Source organism: Aegilops tauschii, chromosome 6 (genome assembly GCF_002575655.3).
Source record: "Aegilops tauschii subsp. strangulata cultivar AL8/78 chromosome 6, Aet v6.0, whole genome shotgun sequence".
Classification (NCBI taxonomy): domain Eukaryota; kingdom Viridiplantae; phylum Streptophyta; class Magnoliopsida; order Poales; family Poaceae; genus Aegilops; species Aegilops tauschii.
This window is the reverse complement of record NC_053040.3, coordinates 53247292-53270463: the sequence shown is the minus strand read 5'-3', so window position 1 is coordinate 53270463 and position 23172 is coordinate 53247292. Positions and strand designations below refer to the sequence as shown.

At 42.2% G+C, this 23172-nt stretch overlaps 2 protein-coding genes across 2 annotated transcripts; both read left to right on the top strand.

The window, feature by feature from the left end:
* The first annotated feature begins 632 nt into the window (after positions 1-632).
* On the top strand, positions 633-8257 carry LOC123493459 (putative disease resistance protein RGA1). The gene is given in 3 exon segments (XM_045229664.2): positions 633-762; positions 4360-7720; positions 7846-8257. A coding segment is annotated over 1 exon segment (3273 nt). The 5' UTR covers positions 633-762; positions 4360-4391; the 3' UTR covers positions 7665-7720; positions 7846-8257.
* Positions 8258-18263: 10006 nt separating this feature from the next.
* On the top strand, positions 18264-19723 carry LOC109778594 (E3 ubiquitin-protein ligase BOI). The gene is made up of 2 exons (XM_020337159.4): positions 18264-18745; positions 18843-19723. Exons 1-2 carry the CDS (start codon positions 18482-18484, stop codon positions 19392-19394), a joined length of 816 nt encoding a protein of 271 aa, XP_020192748.1. The 5' UTR covers positions 18264-18481; the 3' UTR covers positions 19395-19723.
* Positions 19724-23172: the final 3449 nt, after the last annotated feature.

Genomic DNA, 23172 nt, shown 5'->3' with positions numbered 1-23172 from the left:
CACTCTAAGGCTTTGGGAAATGATCAATGCTTGACTCCAAATTGCTCACATGGCATTTGAGACGCTCCCTCAAAGATTGATGGATTGGATTATAATCCGATATACCCATCCCAAATAGAAAAGCCACTATCTGAAATGAGGGAAACACGCGTGTTTCCAGTAACCAAGGTGCGCCCCGTCGATCCTACTCGACAACATTAAGAAGGAGGCCTTGCTTTGGGTGGCGCGGGGACAAAGAAACTAGGGACAATCATGCCGGAAGAGTAGTTCATTTGTTGTATTGAGGGGTGTATTTGTAACACAAACTCTTCTTTTCTCTTAATTAACACAAAAATCTTTTACCTCCGTTTCAATAATAAAAAATGTGTACCATTGTTTGCGTGCGTCTGTCACGAAGCACTAAGAGTGACCCACTGCCGAAAGCACTAGTTCGTGATGAGGAAAAGCTCCGCCAGATCAGTAGTGCATTAACTAAAAAGAATTCTTCTCTAGCTTTCCTGGTGCGCAGACGCTTCGCACTTTTGTGGCTACTTTGCTGCACATCAAAAGGCGACGTCCATGGGCCCGCATGCAATTTCTCGGAAACTGCCGCGCCGTCCCCCGTGCTGCTCTTGTTCATCGCCATCTCCCCGGCCCCGTTCTTCATCCCCACCCACCCCCGCCCCATTTTCTGTGGAGGACTGGAGGCAGCAAGAGAGAGCGTGCTCGAGGTCTGGATCATCGTCGCTTGCTGCACGCCTCGCCGGTCGTCCACCGCACCCAGTAAGCACCTCCATCGATTTCCGGGCTCACTCCATTTTGGTTTTCTGCCTCTCTCTTTGCTATTGTTCATCCTCCGTCCGTATATATAGGGAGTAGCAGATAGAAAAAAACACAGGAGCTCCACATCCCTATATGAATATTAAACGTAAAGAATATTAAAAAGATTTTTAAAAAATCTAAAATTTAGGAATGTAAAACATGGGTTCTCAATCTACTTCCGTGTTAAATTTCATGAAAAAACACCAGGAAACGTATCGGTGGTGAAGAAAATATTGTCCGAAAAATATCCATCCAAACAATTTTTTCTGTACATAGAAATTTTTTGTCCTTTTTTGCCACGAATACATTTCCTGACATTTTGTTGCGAGATTTCACACGGGAGTAGATCGGGAATCCAGTTTTGATATCTCAAAATCTTAGATTTTTCTTCAAATTTTTTAGTATTTCTTTGAATTTAATGTTCATATAGGGGTGTCGAACACCCGGGTGCTACAAATCCGCTTTCGTAGTACTCCCTCCGTCTCAAAATAAGTATCTTAACTCTAGTACAACTTTATACTAAAGTTAGTACAAAGTTAAGACACTTATTTTGGGACAGAGGGAGTACTAGATAGTACTACTAGACTACTAGTATTATGTACGCATGGAGGTTTGCTTCAGTACACCATGTTTATCTTGGGTTGAGCTTTTTCTTAACATAGTACAGACGCAAGCGCTTATACATACGCGCACACACGCACACCCTACCCCTATGATCACCTCTGAAAGACTGAGCCGGCATACTCCCTCTGTCCGGTGAAGAGTGTACATCTAGGAATTTTAGAACAAATTATGAAGTTAAGTAAAAATTGCATTGGAAAGGTGCAAGCCACCATCTTTCTTCTCTTTAATTACCCAACCTCCAATAAGCTAAGCGCATGTAAAAATTAAGAAGACCATATGTAGATTGCTATTGGTCTTGATTACCGTGTGATGAGAGAGAATTATTTTTTCTACTTTAAAGTGCATTGGGAAGATAGACGTACGCTCTTTTATGGACAAATTTTGATGCTAGATGTACACTCTTCACTGGACGGAGGAAGTATAATCTTGAGATTTACGAAGTCACACCTCAAATGGTTAGATTTCTTATGGTGGAGTCAACCCGCCAGAGCTAAGTCTTAGACTTGACACTGGTGGTTGCAATTTCCAAAATTTATTTTAGGCTTCTTGGCGATGTGTGTTCAATGTGGAAGGAGACATTTTCGTTGACTATGAAAATGTCAGTGACGACTTCGTCAATTTCAAGCTTTAACATGTTCTGTCCGCTTACAACTTCGTTAATTTCATGATTTAAGATGTTCTGCCGGCTTAGGATATGCGTATGTGTTCATACTTCATGGAGTTGAGTGCGTGTGCGCGTGTATGTGAGCATATGCGTTTGTTTGTAGTTTGTAGTGTGTAAAAAAACACATTTATAGTCCCACGAAGTAAGAGATTCAAAACTTAGAGCTTAGAGCATCTACAACCGGAGGTTGTAAATTTGAGCCCTCAAACGCTCGCGGACGCGCATGCAGACAGTGACTGGGCGTGCCTCAAATTTTACAATTTACAACCATATACCCTATTTTCAAAACATATGTTACATGTAGGGCCATGTACGTCGATCATTCTGTCCGTCTTGGGCCGGCTAGGCACCGAAAATTGCTCATACTTAACATTTTCATACTTGTATTAGTCTCACCTCGCCGATTGATGAGCTAGTCGACCAACTTAAACATCCGGGTCGTCCAGAAGGGATAAGCTTCTGACGTCATTATAGTATTTGTTAAGGATATGGACTCTTACTATGAATCTTCTATCTTTATCACATAAAAGACATAGAAGATTCATAGTCAGGGTCTAACTCCTTGACATAGGAAATATTAGTGTCGGCTTTTTTCGAATCACTATGTGTCTATGCATAAAATAAAATAAAAATCTACTGTCATTGTAGTAAAGGTATCAACGTATCAAGACAAACTTGACACTCGATGAATAATTATCAGTCAATAAATGCAATGTAGTGTCAAATTTATTTTGATCACACATGCAAGAATTGATAGACCTATACAACAATAACCAAGCTTTCCGCCATCCGTTTGGTGCAACTATTTAAGTCGGGAGGCGTCCACCTCGCCCGGCGATGTGGGACTAAAATTTGGTTGCACCGATAAAAGACGGAGGAGTTTCGATCGTTGCAGGTGGGAAAGGGAGTAGCTTCGGTCGCTGTAGGTGGAACCGCTACAACCTGCAGCAGGGTCAGCGGGCGTGCCTTGAGGGCACCCCATATCCGCCTCATATTTGGGCTGGATATGAGGGGTGCTGGTCAGTCCGGGCGTTTGAGGCATGTTTAAGGCGTCCGTTTGGATCAAATTTTCGCGAACGGATAGCGATTGGACGGGCCGTCCAAACGTATAAGACGGGTTTGAGAGGTTCGGCTGTAGGTGCTCCTACTTTCTTTTTTCAGAACATCTCACAGCTTATCTAATCCTCAATTTCTCATCATGTATATAAAAAAAAATTCCTCAATTCCTCATCCTCAGATCCAAAATTTCCCCCTTCGTCCCTCTCCGCTCCCCCGATCTAATTTGATTCACCAAGCCAGCGACCATGGTGCGAAGGCACGCGGCGGGAGCGCGACCCCAGGCCGGAGGCGGCAGCCTCCCCACAGGAGTGGTGATACGAGGGGTAGATACTAGAGGCAGCGAGCTCTGTTGCTTGACCGGCGTGATGGTCAGGCGCGGCGAGCTTAGAGGGAAGACACTGAGATTAGGCATTGGCTGTCGCTCGCTAGTGGAGCGTCGCCAGCCGTCCATGCTGCGGCGGCCCGGCTTCGTTGATCCCTCCTAGTTGGTACAGCCGCGCTGGAGTAGAAGCCAGCGGCAGCAGCTGCAGCGGAGATTCAGTGATGCATCCCTGTGGCTGCACCTTCTCTGTGCACGAAGGATGTCTTGGCCAGCCGGTAATTAACCAAGCTGATTAGGCGAGCCGGCCGGAGGTCTCCAGGTCAGGCAAGTTCCTCCTCCACGCAGTCCAAACAAGCCCTCACGAATCCAGTGCCCTGTTATGAGGTGGTTCTCAGGTTCTCTGAAAGAAATCTGTCCTAAAAAATATTACTACATTACATTCAATTGTGATTTGTCATTCTTGTGATTTGTCGTAATCCAGTTAGGTTCATACATTCTCTCATACAAAGTATTAGTGCTGTTATGAGGTTGTTCTCAGGTTCTCTGAAGGAAATATGTTCTAAAAATACCACATTACATTCAATTGTGATTTGTCATTCTTGTGATTTATCGTAATCCAGTTAGGTCCATACATTCTCTCATACAAAGTATTAGTGCTATTTTGAGGTGGTTCTCGGGTTCTCTGAAAGAAATATTTTCTAAAAAATACTACATTACATTCAATTGTGATTTGTCATTCTTGTGATTTGTCGTGATCCAGTTAGGTCCATACATTCTCTCATACAAAGAACTAGTGTTACTAATTTCATGGTGAATATTGCTCTTTTACTCTTGGTATCTGACCACAAAGTATGCTGTAATGCTCACCATGTCTATTGTTGCTCAACAGGACAGAGAAGAAATCTGCAGATTCGAGTCACCATGAGTATATCTGGTACTATTGGGGTCATCAGTGGCATTAACGAATGTGTCAATTTGTTTCAGTGGGCAAGGTCTTCTATTTCATCTCTGCACTCCCGATGGAGTGGTAAGCAAGAGCAAAATCTTCAGGATGAGGTACTGCACTTGCAGAGTGGCCTACAATGTCTTAGTGATACTCTTCCGGCAATGTACAACCTCATTGATCGGGCGGAGTGGAGGAGCCACAAACACTGTGTGGCCGAGCTCCTTCCAAAATTCAGTGATGCGGTGTATGATGCGGAGGACATTCTTGATGAGTTCAGGTGGTATGAGCAGAAAGTGACAGTGGAGGGCATTGCAAGCCAATCTGCTTTTATTGATTTCTTTAACTGTGTCATTCAGGGCAGTTTCAACAAAGTGAAGGATATCCAGAAAAGGCTGGAGAATCTTTCTAATCTGCTCGAGAAGATGGGCTTGGGTGAAGCGACACCACGTTTTGACAAATCAGTCAGGCCAGAGACTAGTTCTTTTCCTATTGAGACAATAATGTTTGGCCGTGATCAGGAGTTGACTCAGGTGATAGAATTGCTAGTTGTAAGAGAAGGTGATAGTACCACGAAAGCTCATTCCAAAGGGAAGAGAGAATGCCGCACAATCAATTCATCAAAAAGAACTTTAGCAACAATCAACCATGTTTGTAATGAACAAGAAAATGGCCTTGCTGTTTTGCCAATAGTTGGAATTGGGGGTGTTGGGAAAACCACTATGGCTCAACATATCTACCAACAAGTGAAGCCTCATTTCAAAAAGACAATTTGGCTTTCTGTCTCAGATGACTTTGACGTCAAGAGGTTAACTAAAGAAGCCTTGCAATCCATTTCTGGAGAGGAAAGCACTGGCCAGTTGGACTCGCTTCAACATGCTCTTCATAAAACTGTGTGCCAGAAAAAGTTACTTATTGTCCTTGATGATTTGTGGGACGATGCCTTGAAGGAGAATGGGCAATCTTGGAAGAGATTCTGTGCACCTTTAAAAAATGTGAGGAAGGGAAGCATCATGTTGGTCACCACTAGGTCTCAAAAGGTTGCTGATGGAGTGCGCACAATGAAGACATTGAAATTAAATGGCTTGAAAGATGATGTCTTTTGGAATTTCTTCAAACTATGCATGTTTGGATCCGAGAGGTTTAGCAATGATCATGAGTTAGAGCAAATTGGTAGAAGCATACTTCCTAAGCTGAAGGGTTCTCCTTTAGCTGCAAAAACTCTTGGACGCCTGCTAAGGATGAACCGTCACACAACATATTGGAATAATGTTCTAGAGAGTGAATTGTGGGAGTTAAGGCAACAGGAGGATGACATTTTGCCAGCCCTTCGGTTGAGCTACATGTACTTACCATTCTACCTAAAGAGATGTTTCTCATTATGTGGTGTGTACCCTAAAGATCATGAATTTGAGAAGGATTATTTAGCTGAAATTTGGGTGGCGGAAGGCTTTGTGGAACCTCAGGGGGACATTCCAATTCAGGATATTGCTAGTCAGTACTTTGAAGATCTTGTAAGTCGATCTTTCTTTCAGAAAGTACACGGAGCATATGTAATCCATGACTTGCTTCATGACATGGTCCAAATGGTTTCAAAGAATGATTGCTTCATATTAAAAAATGTGAACGAATTCCAAAAAATTCCTAAGAATGTTCGTCACCTATCAGTACTCTCTAACCCAAAGTTTGACTATTCAAAGCTGTTAAGCCTATGCAAGCATGAGAAGCTGCGTACCCTGATTTGCAACATGCCCTTGGAGGATAAAGTTGTAGCACCTGTAATGGATCATTGGTGTACTGAACTTGGGCGTATGCGCGTGATTATTTGTGCCTCTACAACTGGGTTACCGGGTAGTGTTTGCAACTTGAAGCATCTTCGGTACCTTGAAATCTCCAGAGCTTCTCCTTTGAAGAGCCTTCCTTCAACGTTCTGTTGCCTCTATAATTTGCAGATTCTTTATATTGGGGAATGCAAGATAGAAAGTTTACCCAGTGACTTCGATAAGTTGATCAGCTTGAGGAGAATTGAATTATGTGGATTCCGATATTATCTAGAGTATCAACTAAACTGCGATGCACTAGAAGCTGAACAAAAAAAGAGATATCTTCACGGTCTATAAGTGCACCGGTCTTCGATGATGACTCGACAGAACAATGGGACAGAAGCACTTCAACTTTTACAACCTCCCAATGGTCTAAAATCTTTGCAACTCCGAGATTATCCAGATGTGTCTCTACCAAGATGGTTTCAGCCACAAAAGTTATCAAGCTTAATTTCACTTGCAAATATTGGTATTTTCACTTCCCTGATGGATCTAGCAATTTCTGATTGCCACAAGTTATCAAGCCTTGAGCATTTTCTACATCCAGCTTCTATACCAGCCATCAAGAAAATAGTAGTTAGAAATTGCGAGAGGTTAATATCAGTACCAACTGAAAGATTCGTGGAGTTCCATTGCCTTGAAGAATTGGAGGTGGTTTATTGCCGAAATATCTGCTCCCGAAGTTTGGTGGCTCCTTCACTCAAGAGGCTTGTGCTGGGTTGTTCTGGGGATTTAGCACACAATATTGAGTGTTGCTCCCTCACTAGCTTCTTCTTATATTATTCCCGCCACACGTCCATACACCTACAACATCTTCCAGCCCTAATGAGTTTGAGCATTGCAAGGTGCGAGTCTCTTACATCTGTGAGACCAGCGATCTTCACTAACTTCTCCCATTGTGGGTGCAATGCCAGCGGCATTACATCGTTCTTGTTCCTTACGGTGCTAACCATTAGCGGCTGCACTAAACTGTCAACCCTTGATGGTCTCCTAACACAAGAATGCCTGCCTGTCGTTGAGAGGATTTATATTGCACACTGCGACGAGTTGCTCTCGCTACCCGGAGAAAGGTTCGGAAGTTTTCTTTGTCTCAAGGACCTGGAGATTTATGATTGCCAACGTCTGGACTGGCAGAGGGGACTGGTGCTGCCGTCGACGCTCCAGAGGCTCGTACTGGGCCAATGTGGGGATATATCTGCATGGGTTCCCAGCTGCCTGCAAAACCTCGCGTCACTTGTTTCGCTGGAGATGTCTGAGTGCCCGGGCATAACATCCATTCCAGGTGACATTTGGAGGACGAACCTTGCATCTCTAGAGGAGTTATATATCACCGATTGTCCAGACCTGGTCTCAATTGGGGGATTGGAGGCCGTTGCGCAGCTAGGCACGCTGCACATCTCTGGCTGCCCAAAGATGATAGAGATGTAGCAGCCTGTGAAGAGAGGCGGAGACTAGCTAAGATCCCATCACTTTTCAAGTCTATGGTACGTGTGTTGTTTAATTTACAGCAAGCTATTTTCTTACTAGTTAACCTGCAGATTTTATCAATATGTTTTCTGCCACTCGTTCTGATCTTCAATAAAAGTTTGAACGTATCTATGTCATGCAGGATTTTTGTTGTTGTTGCACTGAGATCGCTGTATCTGTGTGGATCACTTGCCAAACTACTCCAGCTCTCTGGCCAGCTGAGCTCATGCCTATTCCTAATTCACTTCAAATCGACACCAGCTCTGCATGCAGAAGCACAAGCAACATTTGTTAACGGAGACTTGCCATATTTTATAGTGTAGATTCACTCATTTTGCTCCGTATGTAGTCACTTGTTGTAAGAGTAGAGCATTTTGGAGACCGAGCTCCATGGAGCCCTTTATTTTGAAAAATTCAAAATTCATAAATTTAGGTTTAAAAAAATTCTGAAAAAAATTACACATGTATGCAAGGATGTAAAGTGTATGTGTGAAAAATTTCAGGATGAAATACCTAATATTGCGAGCTGCACAAAAAAAAATCATGGACTTTAAAGATGAACAGTACATATGCTAAAAAGGCCCAGATTTGTCTTTTTTGTGTAGCTCACGTTTTATTGTATTTCGACCTAAAAAGCCCCAAATTTTTAGCATGATTTTTAAAAAAAAAATTACCCATGGAAACTGTTCACTTATCTCCACAAAAATGTTTGTCATAGTTTGGAAATTGGTACTCATGCTTGTGAAACAAGAATTTCTAGGAGATATTTGCTTCACTTTTTTGGCGATAAAAATGCAGCAACGGTGAATATAATTTCTTTCGCCTCGAACAGTACATCATCAATCACCAATAGATCGAAATCCAATATGTTGGCAGAGCAAGAAAATGTAAGAAAACAAAAATCAAAAGCTTCGGTAATATCTTTCAAGAATGTCAGTTGTGGCAAGCAAAAGATAAATTATTTTGCAAGTGAAAATAATAATGGAAAAGAAGATATCAAAAGGTAAAAAGATATGATTAAATAAGAAGATAAAAAGGAGAAATCGGAAATGAAGAAAGTAAAGAACGAAAAAAACATGAAACGAAAGAACAACAAAGCTTGGTAGGCAAATATTACTTTTATCAACAACATTACTTTTATCATGACAAAGAGGCCTTTCAACTGAAGAAAATAAGCATGAGCGACCAGTGGCATGCAAATAACTCAGGGTGAGTGGCTTCTTCTGCACCTCATTAGAGAAATTACGGTGACCAAAAGCATCGCAAATACTTGTTTATTGTTTTGATGTGAGCACAAAACTCTTATCTAACTGCGGGAAAACTCTGTTTCGGCAATATGGGAAGAAGGTCAAAGAATACAGTGCAAAGAACCTGAAGGATTCGTATCCAACAAAGAACAACGAACACCGTATAGAAAAACAGGTGATGGACTGATGGCAACTGTAGCAGATATCCCGGAAAGGCAACAATCAAAACAAAGCCAAAGACTAATCTTAAGCCCTTACTTCGTACATGTAGTATACCAAATAAACAAATTTTAATTTTGTTTTTTTCTAGCATCCTTTATTAGGTATTATTATGTTTCTTTCTAACATTCCGGTCGGTAATTTATGTAATTTGGTTTAACCTTTTTTGTTGGAGGTGCTGAAAATTGACAGCAAAGAAAATATCCATAATTTCAACAAAAAAAGCTTGAAGGGCGACTAGATTATGAATCATGTAACACAAGATCAAAAGGAAAAGGCTACTAACAGCAAAATTTGTAATCATTTTGTTTATAACAAGCTCAAAATTCTATAAATTTTGGGTTTTTAATAAATAGTTGAAAAAACCCTGAAATCTTGTGAAAACTTTCCTCTTCAGATATTCTTGCCCAGCAAGAAGGAAGACCGTTACACACTATATCTGATGGACATATATAAGGGAAAGGTTAAAATCCTGATACCGAAAGAGACCACTCCCGCTAAAGATTAAAAATATCAAGAGGAGTGGCTAAACAAATATCAAAGAAGTTTTTTTTTTGCGGGGAAATATCAAAGAAGTTGACGCAAAAGAGAATTAAAAAGGAATACTAGCATGAACATAAAAACAGAACGGTAAGTCTTATAAGTAGCGATTTTTGTTTCTCTCGAACCATACCTTCTAGGTGTTTTTATTTAAAACACAACGCAATCCTCAGATGGCCAGGATGGAAGCATCCTTGCTACACTTATTTGGAGGAGAAAGACACTGTAAAAGCAAATACTTGAAGAGTTGAATTTTTTGATTTTGTAGAAGAACTGCCAAGTGTTTACTATTGTGAATCACCATTTACCATACTAAGATGTTCATTTCTCTATAACGGCGGAGAGTTCAAAAAACTGAAAGAACATTTTATTGTAAGTTTTCTTGAACCTTTATTTTGTAGGCGCTCTTGGTTTGCAGCTTTCCAAAATGCAATACTTACGAAACAATACTTACAAGACCCTAGATCTGTGCTTCCATAGGCTAATGGAAAAGGTACTGCTTGTGCTCCCACAAACCATCCATATAGATGATCTGTGTTTCCAAAAGCCAGGGAAAAGCACTGCCTGTGCTCCCATGAACCGTTGATTTGGGCCTCCAAAGCGAGGGGAAAAGTATTTCATGTGCTCTCACAAACCATAGATCTATGTTTCCAAAACTAATGGAAAAAAGCACTGCCTATTTCCCCACGGACCATACATATAGGTGATATGTTCTTTCAAAAACCAGGGAAAAAGCACTGCATGTGCTCCCACGAACCATTGATTTGTGCCTCCAAAACGAGGGGAAAAGCACTGCATGTGCTCCCACAAACTGTTAGATATGTGCTTCCAACACTAATGTAAAAGCACTACCATTCTATCCGCTACTGGCAAAGAGTGTGTTTGACGGGCCGGGGGCGAGCAGGAATCACGTTGTAGGTGTCGTGTATCGATGAAGCCAAAAGACGTGGTACGATCAACCATGCCTTGACCTATGATCCCCTTCAAGATGTATATGGTAACTTGATGAACCGGAGGCAAGCAGGAAGCACGGTAATATTACTGAAAACTTGAAGTTCTGAGTTAAAAGTTGTCATTTTTTGAGTTGAAAGCTATAGTGCTCCCTCCTTTTTTTTACCCCATTAAACTCCCTCTCCCAAAAATAAGACAAGAAAAAGAAAGTGAAAAAAGGGGAACTTTACTAGCAACAAATCTATTTTTAGAGTTTAAGTGTGAAAAGCCACTTCTGTTTTTAGTCTGTCGCACGTGGAAATGGAAACAGGGAAACTGAGAACTTGGAGGGGCAAATTGCAAAACTTGCGAAACCAGAAAGCCGGAAGAAACCAATTCGGTGTGCCTGCTAGCGAGGGACCGCTCCGTGCATGCCACTTGTTGCACGCAGAACGCTTTGTAACTGACCGTTGTGTCCCTTTCGTAAGAGGTTTCAAATTCGGAAGCCCATCTCCATTGGTTACGTTTCATGGTCTGTGGCTCAGGACCGATCCATATAAAAGCATAAGAATAGGGCAACGATAGGCGCCGGTGCGCCGGCCGAAAGTTCGGCCGGTCGCTCGGTAGCCGTACGATCTGCGCGCGTGTAACCGTTCGATTCTCCCCCAAACTGTCTCCTTCCTCGTGCTGGACGCGACCCCCCCCCTCCCCCCCGACCCGCGAGGTGCATGATTCCCCGCCTGGTGATGGACACGATCGCCATGTTCGTCGAGCTCCGCTCGAGGGATGCCGCCGTGGCTGCTAGGGCACGCCATGGCCATGGGAGTCGAGCTCCGCGAGGGATGCTGCCATGGCCATGGGCGTCGAGCTCCGCGAGGGGTGCTGCCATGGCCATGGCCATCGAGCTCCGCGAGGGGCTGTCGCCATGGCCATGGGCGCCGAGCTCCGCAAGAGGTGCCCGACATGGCTGCCGGGGCACCACCACACTAGATGCAGCTCCGCTGATGGCCGGTTCCAGCTCTTGACGACGCCCGTTGTAGCTTTTTGGCAAAAAAACTTGTCATCGCCGCCGGTGGTTGTATCTCGCCATTGTATTGTCGCTGGCGAAAAAAGAATGAATGTAGTAAAAATTGTTGCTGAATGTACCAAAAATCTATTACAGTTGCAGCAAAAAAGTCATCGCCGCCATCGTCGGGTCGCAGCTCAGCCTGAACATATGTAGCAAAAAATGAAAACAGTTGTAGCAAAAAGCGACATAGATTGTAGCAAAAACGCGAGGTCGATTGTGCATTGCAGCAAAACGTGACACCGGTGGCAGCAGTATGCGATGCCGTTTGTAGCAAATTCCGACGCCGGTTGAAGCATGTAGCAAAAATAACGACGTTGATTGTTTTCTCGGAGGAGCGTCGCCCCATCCTCGCCGTCCTGAGGTCACCATGCTCGTCGTCTCATGGTCGGTCGCAGCCTCCCCAGGCACCAGTTGCAGCCTCCTTCCCAGACCTTGCCTCGTCTCGAACCATGGCTTATTTGAGAGAGAAGGAGAGATGTTTTGGGGGAGAAGATGTGTGGAGGAGGAGGACTGGCAGCAGTCGGGTAGTCCCACTGGCTCGGCGAAGCACATGGCCGGCAGCGGCCGCCGGTAGGCAGCAGCGCGGGGAAAAGGAAGAAGAAATATGGCCACGGGAAAGGATGTGTCTGGAGGTAGGGGATGAAGGCAGCAGTTAGGGGAAAGATAAGGAAGGTGGGGTGGTCCACGTGGGGCCCAACAATAAACAGGAGTCTCGCACGGGGCGCGTCTTGGGCGGGCACGGGGCACTAGCGTGGCTCGCGACCGGCCGAAGGTTCGGCCGGCGCCCCGCCCTGAAACGTTTCCCATAAGAATAACCTGACTTGAGTCCATAACTCAGAAGTGATGGGCGCGTGGCTATGTGTCGCCCGCAGCGGGTCGTATGCCAGCCTCGCCTGCAGCTAGTCGGTAGTGGGCGGGCCCAACAATGACATAGTCTCGTTGCGATGATGTTATGCTGACACCACACGTGTTCTTTTTCTTTTGTTTATATTTTGAAATAAATATATATATTATGAAGTTGATTTAGTAAATGAAGTGTACAAAAAATATTAGCCCCACACTTACAAAATGTTTCTACCATTCAAAAAAATATCTACACGACTATTTTAGATAGTATATTATAAAATGTTAAACAAATGTTCGTGTAATTCTAAAAGCGCTTCGTACCATTCAAAAATGTACGTTAGATTTAGAAAAAAAAATCACGCGTTTCAAATAAAATGGGTGTGACATTTCGAAAAAAATGTTTACCCAATGTAAAAAGAGAGTTCTCATAGTTAAACAAATGTTTTTTATCATACAAAATATGTGTCAAGGTGTATTTCAAAAACTGTATAACACCCGTTCAAGAAAATGTTCAAAACAAATATTTATGAAAATGTGAAACCATGTTAAAACATATATAATTTTTTTAGATGTATAGGAAAATTATAATGTGTATAAAAAGTAGATATGAAAACATATATTTTCCAAATGTTAATCATGTATTTGATAAAGGTTAAATGAGTAGAAAAAAAATTCCTGCGATATATGGAAAATGTCCTTATGAAAATGTAGACATGTGTGAAAAAAGTAAAAAAAAGAAAGGAAAAAAAAACTGAAGAAACCAATGAAAATCAAAGAAAGAAACAAAAGAATAAGAAGAAAAACAAAAACCAGAAAACCTCGTTGAAAAATCGAAGAGAACCCGAGGAAAACCGCAGTACAAACAATGGAAAACCTGAAAAAAAAAATCGCGCACACTACAATGTTGGACCAGCTCTGTAGTTGCCAGCTATAGGCGATTCCTAAGAGAATTCAGTACGGGTGGCACATACCCCTTGCACGAGTTATGGGCCAGGGCTTGGAATGTTAGTACAACACGAACTGTAACCAACCTTAGGAGTGCTCCTTTTTTTTAGAGATCCTTAGGCCTTGTACAATGCAAGGTGCTTAGAGGGGGTGCTTAGAGAAATAAACCAAGCTTTTCTTAGGCACCGGTGCTTATTTGTACAGTTAAGCGTCTCTCCTGTAGAAATAGGCACCAGTGCTTCAGAAAAATTCGGTTTATTTTTTTAAGCACCTCATTAAGCATCCCCCATTGTACAAGGCCTTAGGAGTGCTCCTAATTAGTGCTTCACACGCTGAATTAGAATGCCATCAGTCACACCGACTCAGTTGGGCCAGCCCATATTCTCTGCCACATTCTCGCTCGAGCTGTTCAGTCGCTCGCTCGGCCGCTCGGGCTACTAGTCCAAGAAAAACCAGTACTACCTGTTTTAGGAGAAAAAATGACTCCCCGCCATTTTATGAAAAAAAATTGTATTTTGGAAAAATGTTCATGAATTTGAAAAAAATCACGAATTCAAAAGATGTTTGTGGATTTTAAAAAAATTCATGAGTTTGAAAAAATCTTGATTTTTTTAAATGAGACAATTCGAAAAAGTTTGTGACTTGAAAAAAAAGTCAGAAAATTTAAAAGTTCCTAAATTTGGAAAATATTGATGGATTAGAAAAGTTTGAGGATTTGAAAATTTTACAAATTTGAAAATGTTTACAAATTTGAAAAACAAATTTGGATTTTAAAAATGTTTGCAAAATTGCAAATTGTTCGCAATTAAAAAACTTTCATGCAAATTTACCAATGAAACAAAATAAAAAGGAAAAAATAGGAAAAACAAAAAAGGAAAGAAAACTGGTCAGATGCTTCTAGAAGCTTCACAAAACCAGTCAGATTTTTTTTAGGAGCTGGCTAGAAGCTGCACAAACCACGCATGAGCGTTCAAGTGTATGTGGGCCGGCTTAGTTAGTTTAGCATTCGATGAAGGTAGGGGGCGCCGTACGAGGATGCCGGTAATAGGCGCTATAGGTGCTGAATAGGAAATCACGCACATTAGTGCAAAATTGCAGGTTCACAAATCGTGTCCAGTACTTCCCAATACATGTTTGGTAGTAATGTTACATCTCAGAGCCATAGTACACGACCATAGGCACGCCTAGTACTAGAACGGTGACCATCAAATTAGTCGCCGCTATTAGCAGACTAATACTCCCTCTGTCTGGTTTTATTATGCTGCTTCTTATTTTGAGCTAACATTTGATCGTGGATGTAACTAATGAAATATAACTATATGTCATCAAAATTATATCACTGGAAACCTCTTCCCAATACAAATCTGATAATATACTTTCTGTAATATATATTTTACATTTTCTTAGTCAAATAAATAATCAAATTTTATCTAAAATATGAGGGGCGCCTAAAAGCATCTACAACCACACATGGCAAATCCGGTCCCTCAGATAGTGACCGGGCGCATCTTAAATTTCACTTGTTGCATTTGAACATCTCATACTCGATTCTTATATTCATACAAAGACATGCAAAAGGAAATAGAACCTAGGTACTATGTCGATCCTAACTACTCCTCGTCGGAGATCACGACGATCTCCGTGCCCGGCTCCGGCAGCATGGGCGGCCGCTGCAGCTTCGGCTCCTCCGGCGCCTCCGCTCCGGCCTCCTCCGCCTCTATCTCCGCGTCGAGCTCGGCGAAGAGCGCGTCGGACTCCGCCTGCTCCTGCCTGAGGAACGCCCGGTTGGCCTCCACATAGGCCTCATCCTGGATGGACTCCAGGATGGCCTGCTGCTCGGTCATCTCGTCGGACTGGGCGATGGCGAACTCCGCCTCCGCCTGCTCCATGTTGAAGGTCGGCACCTGCTGGTCTGGCTCCTCCATCTCCTCCGCCTTCTCCACCTCCATCAGAAAGGGAGGAGGTGGATGGGCTCAGACTGGCGGCACGGAGAGGGAAGAGGGGGATGGGTTGTGGGATGTCGGCCGGCTTAAATAGCCAGATTTCATCTTCGGCAGCGAGCCGGAGCGGCACCACGCGACGTTCACACCGTGGCGACGGACTCGGCGTCCGTCGGACCACTGGGTTTTCGGGCGTTTTTGTGTGGGGCCATGACGTGGCAGGCATGCCCAGACGCATCCGGGCGCCCCCATATCTGCCCTATTTTGGGTTGGATATGGGGTGTCGATTAGTCCGGGTGTTTGAGGGACCGTCTGGGTCAAAAAATCGTGACCGAGCGGCCTACTAGGATGTATGAGATGGGTTTGAGAGGTCCGGTTGTAGATGCTCTGGTAAACCTGGACAGAGATAGTAGCTGCTACTCTCTCCGTTCGAAATTACTTGTCGCAGAAATGGATGTATCTAGACGTATTTTAGTTCTAGATACATCCATTTTCGAGACAAGTAATTCCGAACGGAAGGAGTAGTAATTATGAGTCACGAGCTTCGTGTAGCCCGCTGCGTGTAGCCTAGTAGCGCTGCAAATGGAAGGCAGCCTTGGGTGCCTGCTAAAGTGCTAACAGCCTTGGGCGTCTGTTGTTGGACATCAGGCAGTCGGAGCGACAGGGTGCTGCAGTGGCTAGTTCACTCTTGGGCATAGAAGCGAATTTTCCTTCGTATCTTCCAATTTAAGACGACGGGGCAACAGCTTTCAAAAAAGGACGGGGCAACAAGACGGAGAAGTACTAGAGATTACTCGTCCCACTCGCAGAGATTTTTGACATTTAAATGTACAGATCCATCGGCCGGCACTGTGCCAAGAATGGGACGTCCTATACGCCGCTCTCTGCGGCAAAGTGGCATCGTTTCGCATAGGCGGTCTCCCACCGAGCCGGCCCATGACAGCCAGCAAACTTGTACTGTAGTGCAAAAAAATTCCACCTAGCTGGGACGCCACGTTTGGCTTGGTGCACCCCATGATCTCAGATGTATCCCACACCATATGGACTTTCATGAATAAACTTGGTTTTCACCCCTAAAAAAAAAAACCTAGCTGGAAATCGAACTTGTACCTCATGCTGCAGACCAAGCGCTGCAACAAACTGACCTAGCGAGCGTTACTGACTAGTTAGCGGCGTACCTTTTTAAGAATCAACACCTCAGAACAGATCCAAATTATTTTCAGTATTTTGAATGATTTTATTAAAAAAATGAGTGTTTTGTGGAAGCAAACACTTTTCAAATTGGCGGATTGCTTAAAAAACTGTTTTTTTAGAAAAGCAGGAAATTGAACTTGCGGCCAATTTTGACAAAACACGATGAAATTTTTAAAAATTCTGTATATATTTCAATTTTCAACAAAATATGACACATGTGATTTTTTTAAAATACTGAACATGTTTTGAAAAATTCGAACATTTTTCTAATTTAGGGAACAAAATTTTTAAATCGAGAACAAAATTTGAACATCGGAACAAATATCTGAAAAACCAACATTTTTGAATTTAGAGAAATTTTTTTGGCATCGAGAACAAAATTTGAACAATGGAACAAACAAATAGTAGAAATCCCGAACATTTTTTTGAAGCTTTGAACATTTTCTAATTTAGAGAAAAAATCAAAATTAAATCAAGGAGAACATTGAACATGGGAACAAAAAATTGAATAGCCCGAACATTTTTTGAATTTACAGAACAAAAATTTCAAATCAAGAAAAAATTGAAAATCCTAATTTTTTTTTGAAAATGCGAACAGTTTTTTAATACATAAAAACTGAAAATATGGGATCATTTTTTAAAATTTGAAAATTCTAAACATTTTAGAGTTTTAGAACATTTTTTTAAAATGAAGTAAACAATCTTTGAACTTCTGCACATTTATTGAAATTTGTGAACAAAATTTGGAAAACAGAAATATTTTTTTGTATTTCTAAAGATTTGTTGAAAAATAAAAAATAAAAAGGAAAAAAGAAACAAATAAAAGAAAAAAAAAGGAAAAAGGAAAGAAAAATGGAAAAAGTATTGAGAGAAACAGGAAAATAAAGAAAAAGAAACAGAAAAGGACATAAAACCAGTTCGGGAACCTTCCTTACCTTCTAGAAAGTTCCTAAAACGAGAAAAAGCGAGTTGAACTTCCTAGAACCTTCCCAAAACCTCCTGACACTGTAGCACGTGTACTTTGCTGATAATTGGGCCGGCCCATGTCGATCGCTGGTCGCTCCCCCTCTTTGCGAAGTGACGACAATCTGCCATAGAATGCGGCAGATAGGATTTTCCGCCAAGAATGAATGGCGGACGATAGAGCACATTTTGTTTCTTCCTAATTTTGGACCTCTACGCTTTAACTTACTCCCTTATTTTCCTTTGTTTTTTTTTCTCATCCGTATACAGCTAGCGAGCCAAAACACATTAAATGTAGGTAACACGACAAAATTGCAGTTTCCTTCTTCTCCGAATTGCCCTCCACTGAGGCACTCACTACCGTTTTCTGACCTTTACCAAGCACGCGTAATCCGTTTTGTTTAATTTGGGTTTCCTTACACCCCAGGATTTATCGGAGTAGAGCAGATCAAAGCTACTCCTCCTGCTTAACGCTGCATGCTAATTTGGCCCAAGAACATACTAACACTAACATAAACGATATACCCCGCAAAAAAACTAACATAACGGTATGTATGGTCTCCATCTAGATTTTTCTTGGTTTTTTACGAGTCTACCGATCGATTGTCCCGAGGGGGAAGCCAGTATTTCCGTTCGTTGCAGATCAGTAAAGAAAGAAACACGGCGAATTCTTCCAAATTGAGCGAGACTTAAATGGGAGCCATAATACAAGCAAATCACTCCTAAAAAGGATATGAATTATTTGGGGTCAATCACTCACACTCAACGCCAACCAAAACCCAGTAATCAGGCATTAATGCCCTGCTTGCTGTCATCCAAGCGCCCTGCCATCCAGCGGATCTGGTTCCAGGGACGCGTCACCTTGGCTCCATATATAGTCATGTCATGGTCGATGCAAAAAGTCTGCACCAAATTATCCTCGACACCGGCCACCACCAACCCGCCGCTGATCAAGGGTTCGCCGTGGGTGCCTCCGCCGCTGCTATGCCTATGAGTGGGCCTCCGCTGCCGCCGCCGTTAGGTCTTAGGCTCGACGGTGCTCAGGAAATGGCCACCAACAAGCGGAAGCGCGACCAACAATCGTCGATGCTTGGTGCCGCCCAAGCGCAACAACAACCGATCGTTGTCGATCACAACCTGCGCAATCATGTAAGTCCACCGATCAAATCGTCACCATGCATGTACCTATCCATAATTTGAGTTTCAGGTTTATCTAGATTTTTGTTAATGGCGATCGATGATGCAGGCGGAAAAGATGTGTACTACTTCAAGGGAGCAGAGGCAGAGGCACATCAGTATGATGATATCCACCGTGGTGGCCAAGGCGAGGAAGCAGCTCGAGGCCAAGGACCAGGAGATCGAGTGGATCAGGAGCATGAATTGGGCACTCAAGGAGCGCATCAGGAACCTCCACATGGAGGCTCAGGCGTGGCGCAACGTCGCGCAGTCCAGTGAGACCGTGGCCAATGTTCTCCGCACCGACCTTCAGCAGGTGCTCGAGCAGCAAGCGGTTCGTGGCAGTGGCAGCGACGGCGGTGAGGGCGCCGCCGGACCATGTTGGGGGGAGAAGCATGTGGCTTTTTGCAGGGAGGAGCATGAGGAGGAGGGTGAGACACCGGCAGTGGAGCCCCGAGTGACAGAAGTCGAAATGTGCAAGGGGTGCGGGCAGAGAGCCCCCGTTGTGCTGTTGCTGCCGTGTCGACACCTCTGTGTGTGTGCGCCGTGCGCAGAAGCGGCACGGGTATGCCCATCGTGCATGTGCGTCAAGACTGGCTGTACCAGCGTCAACTTCTCGTGATGCGAGGAAGAAATTGTTTTGGAAGGTAGCCACCGTGGGCCCGCCCCACCGCATCAAGCCGTTGCTGACAAAACGCACATGGTGCATTGCGTTGCACTATCAATGAGACATCGAACGTTCATTCGCCATTATTTTTCTAGTTTTAGAGTCAACATTTCCTTTCCTTCTAAGACTTTTTACAGTCCAATGATGTCAACATGAGAGGATGAGTTCCCCTTCTTTTATTCTGTTTAGATTTTTTTCTCGAGATGTTGGACAAATTGTTCAACACAAGAAGAGAAATTGTTTGTACTATTGCATTTAATACATATATTCGAAATTAAGAAAAATATATGGGTTGGGGCCGAGGATTTGCGGCGAGTTAGGTCATCACCACTTTGGAGCGGTGGGAGATGGTGTGTATAGTGTATACGATTATGTGCAAACATTGTAGACGAGAAAAATGACATGTATGTTGTGGCAAACGGGGAGAAATGGGGGCAAGAAGGACAAAGGTTGTGCGGTGGCGCCTGGAGGCGCATGTGAGGAATCTGCGGGGGTGTCTAGTGTTAGGATTAATGATCTAGATAGCAAGGAACCAGATTCAGATCCAATAGTCGAAAAGATCGATTGAGTTAGATAAAAATATACATGGCTAGCAAAGGTGGGTTGCATAAATTCCTACAATCGACTACATAAAATGATTATTTTTACTCACACTCATTAGGGGATGAAGAAGACATTCGCCTCCTAGAGGTGCATAGACGGTGTGTATCTCATGGCGCATGTCATTATTTTCGCAGTTTTAGAGTCGGCATTTTGTTTCCTTATGATACTTATAAAAGCCGGCGTTTGTTATCATTGATTTATTCTCAGTTGTTTGATTGATGATGGCGATGCTAGCGTGATGGTCGAATGATGTCAACATGAGAGGATGACTTCCCCCTCTTTTATTCTGTTTTGCTGTTTTCTCAAGTAGATCAATTCCTCAACACAAAGAAAAACAGTATGCACCATTGCATGAATACAATAGAAGTTAAACATCATATGCGGGATGTTTAGAGGGTATGCAACAATTTAGGTGATCGCCACATCGAAGAGGTGGGAGATGGTGGAGATTGTACCCTGGATATTACCAGCAGAATCAAGCACACACATGTCATAATTATCCATCTACGACATCCAATAGCTCGTATGGATCACTACCAATGAGGATATGGAATCAACGGAGCCTTGCTGTAAATCTCTCCAAAGTCCGTTAATCCATGTTGCCCAAGCACACAGTTGATTCAGATCTTAGTGTCACGCCGTACCGAATCCTATCAAAGGGCCACATCAAGCGTAACTTACAGAGATAGAACCAATGTACCTTTGTAGCAAACAGGAGCAAGGACGAAACCATACATGTCTAGGAAGTAGGAGCCATGTGGAGCATGTTTACCACAAGAGAGTAGGTTGTTGAGATATCCTGAATAACAGGCTTCACATGACCTTAAGGTAGGAAATAATATAATAGAAGCGAGAGGATTGTATAGCATCTATTCTTATGAAATTTAGATAAAGTGGAAACTTTTTGAATCAAAGAGAAGATATGCTAAGAACCATAGATATAATTACAGGGAAATGAAAGAAGCATCGACTCATAAATTTACACCACCTACACCCAGATCTTCTTAATAATGCTAGGGTGTGTAATTGCGCCATGTGTGATAAAGGATCACACATGGATACACCATAAGGAAATTATCACCATATATCACACATATCAAAAGTAAATTCTAATACTAATCTTGATAGAAGTAATATTAGCTGAATAATTATTATCACTACAATTAAGAAGCATAGAAGCAATGTCAATGAACTTAGCCCATCAGTGGAACTAGGATTCAGATCCATATTCATTTGTTTACGGCAAGAGCAAGAATGACCAAGATAAAATAAATAGACATGTTAACCAACAAGAGAGCTGCCAGATGAGGCTATAGTAGCAACACAACATGTCATGGAGCACAATTAACTATCTATCCTTAGTAAAGTAATAGGTTATGTTACGAAACCATTTCCATATTAAGCCCAACCCAGTTATGGTCATTTAAAAAATGTTCACGCCTTTCAGAAATGTGGACGTGACCTTTTTTTGAGAAATGTTATACAATGTTAAAAAATGTTTATGTAATTAAAAATATGTTTCGTACCATTCAATAAATGTATGTTACATTTATAAAAATATTTACGTGTATCAAAGAAAATGTTTGTGGCATTTCTAAAAAAAATGTTTATCCAGTGTACAAAAATGTTCGCATAGTTCAAAACAAATATTTTGTATCATGTAAAAAATGTTTAACACCTTTTAGAGAACATGTTCACAACGGTATTTAAGAAAATGTGAAGCAATGTTTTCAAAAAGGTAAACATATATAAGAAATGTTTTAGATGTATCCAAAAATATTACGATGTGTATGAGAAAGTAGATATGTAAACATATATTTTGCAAAACTGTTAATTAGGTATTTGATAATTTTCAAATGAGTACAACAAAATTGTTCCTGCTATATATGAAAAATGTCGAACACTTATGAAAAATTTAGACATGTGTTGAAAACAAAGAAAATAAAAAAACCCAAAGAAAACCACTGGAAACCAAAGAAAGTAACAAAGAACCCAGTGATAACCGAAGAAAGAAACAAAGAATAAAAAGAAGAAGGAAAACAAAAACCCAAAATAAGAAAATCCAGTGAAAACCAAAGAGACTGTGGAAAACTGTAGTACAAACAGTGGAAAAAACAGGAAAGAAAAACTACAGGAGAAAAACTCATGCTTGCTAAAGTGTTGGGCAGGCCCGATATTAGCGAAGTTCCTAATAGGTTTCAGTACGGGCGACAGATAGCCCTTGGTGCAAGTGATGGGCCAAGGCACCAATGACCTTACAGTGCTCCAAATTGGCCCTTCACGCGCTGACTTCTTGGAGCGCCAGTGCTCATATCGTCTCAATTAGGCCGGCCCAAATTCTCTACAGCCCACTCGTTGCACACCTCGCTCGCTCGGCCGCTTGAGCTACTGATTCAAGAAAAACAATTACTTCTTTTTTAGGAGAAAACATAACTCGCCCGTTTTTTATGAATTAAAAGAATGGTAATTGTTTAAAAAAAATAAATTTAAAAAATTTCACGAATTCAGAAGTATCTGAATTTGAAAAAAGTTCATGAATTAAAAAATATTCATAAACTTGGACACAAGTGAGTGAATTTGAAAATGTTCATAAATTCAAAGAAGTTCGCGACTTTGAAAACGACCTTTAATTAGACCAAATGTTCACCAATTTGAAAAAACGTCAAAAATCTGGAAAAAGTTCAGAAATTTCAGAAGTTAATAAATTTAAAAAGGTTCACCAATTTTGAAAAAATATGGATGAATAAAGTTCATGGATTTGAAAACTTTCCAAATTTAGAAAGATTGCGAATTGGAAAATGTTTGCAATATCAAAAATTGTTCGCAGCTTTTGAAATAGTGCATGCAAATTTAAAAATGAAAAAAGAAAAAGGAATAAAAAAGCAAGAAAACTGGTCAGATGCTTCTAGAAGCTTCATAAAACCGATGAGAAGCTTCTAGAAGCTTCACGATACCGATCAGAATTTGTTTTAGGCAAGCCAACCAGAAGCTGCACAAACCACGAACGAGCGTCCAAGCATATATGGGCTGACCCGGTTAGTTTAGCTTTCAGGGGGTGCGCGCCGCCGGTAACAAGTGCTACCTGTGCTGAATAGGAAATCATGAACCTTATTGTAGACGGGCTCGCATT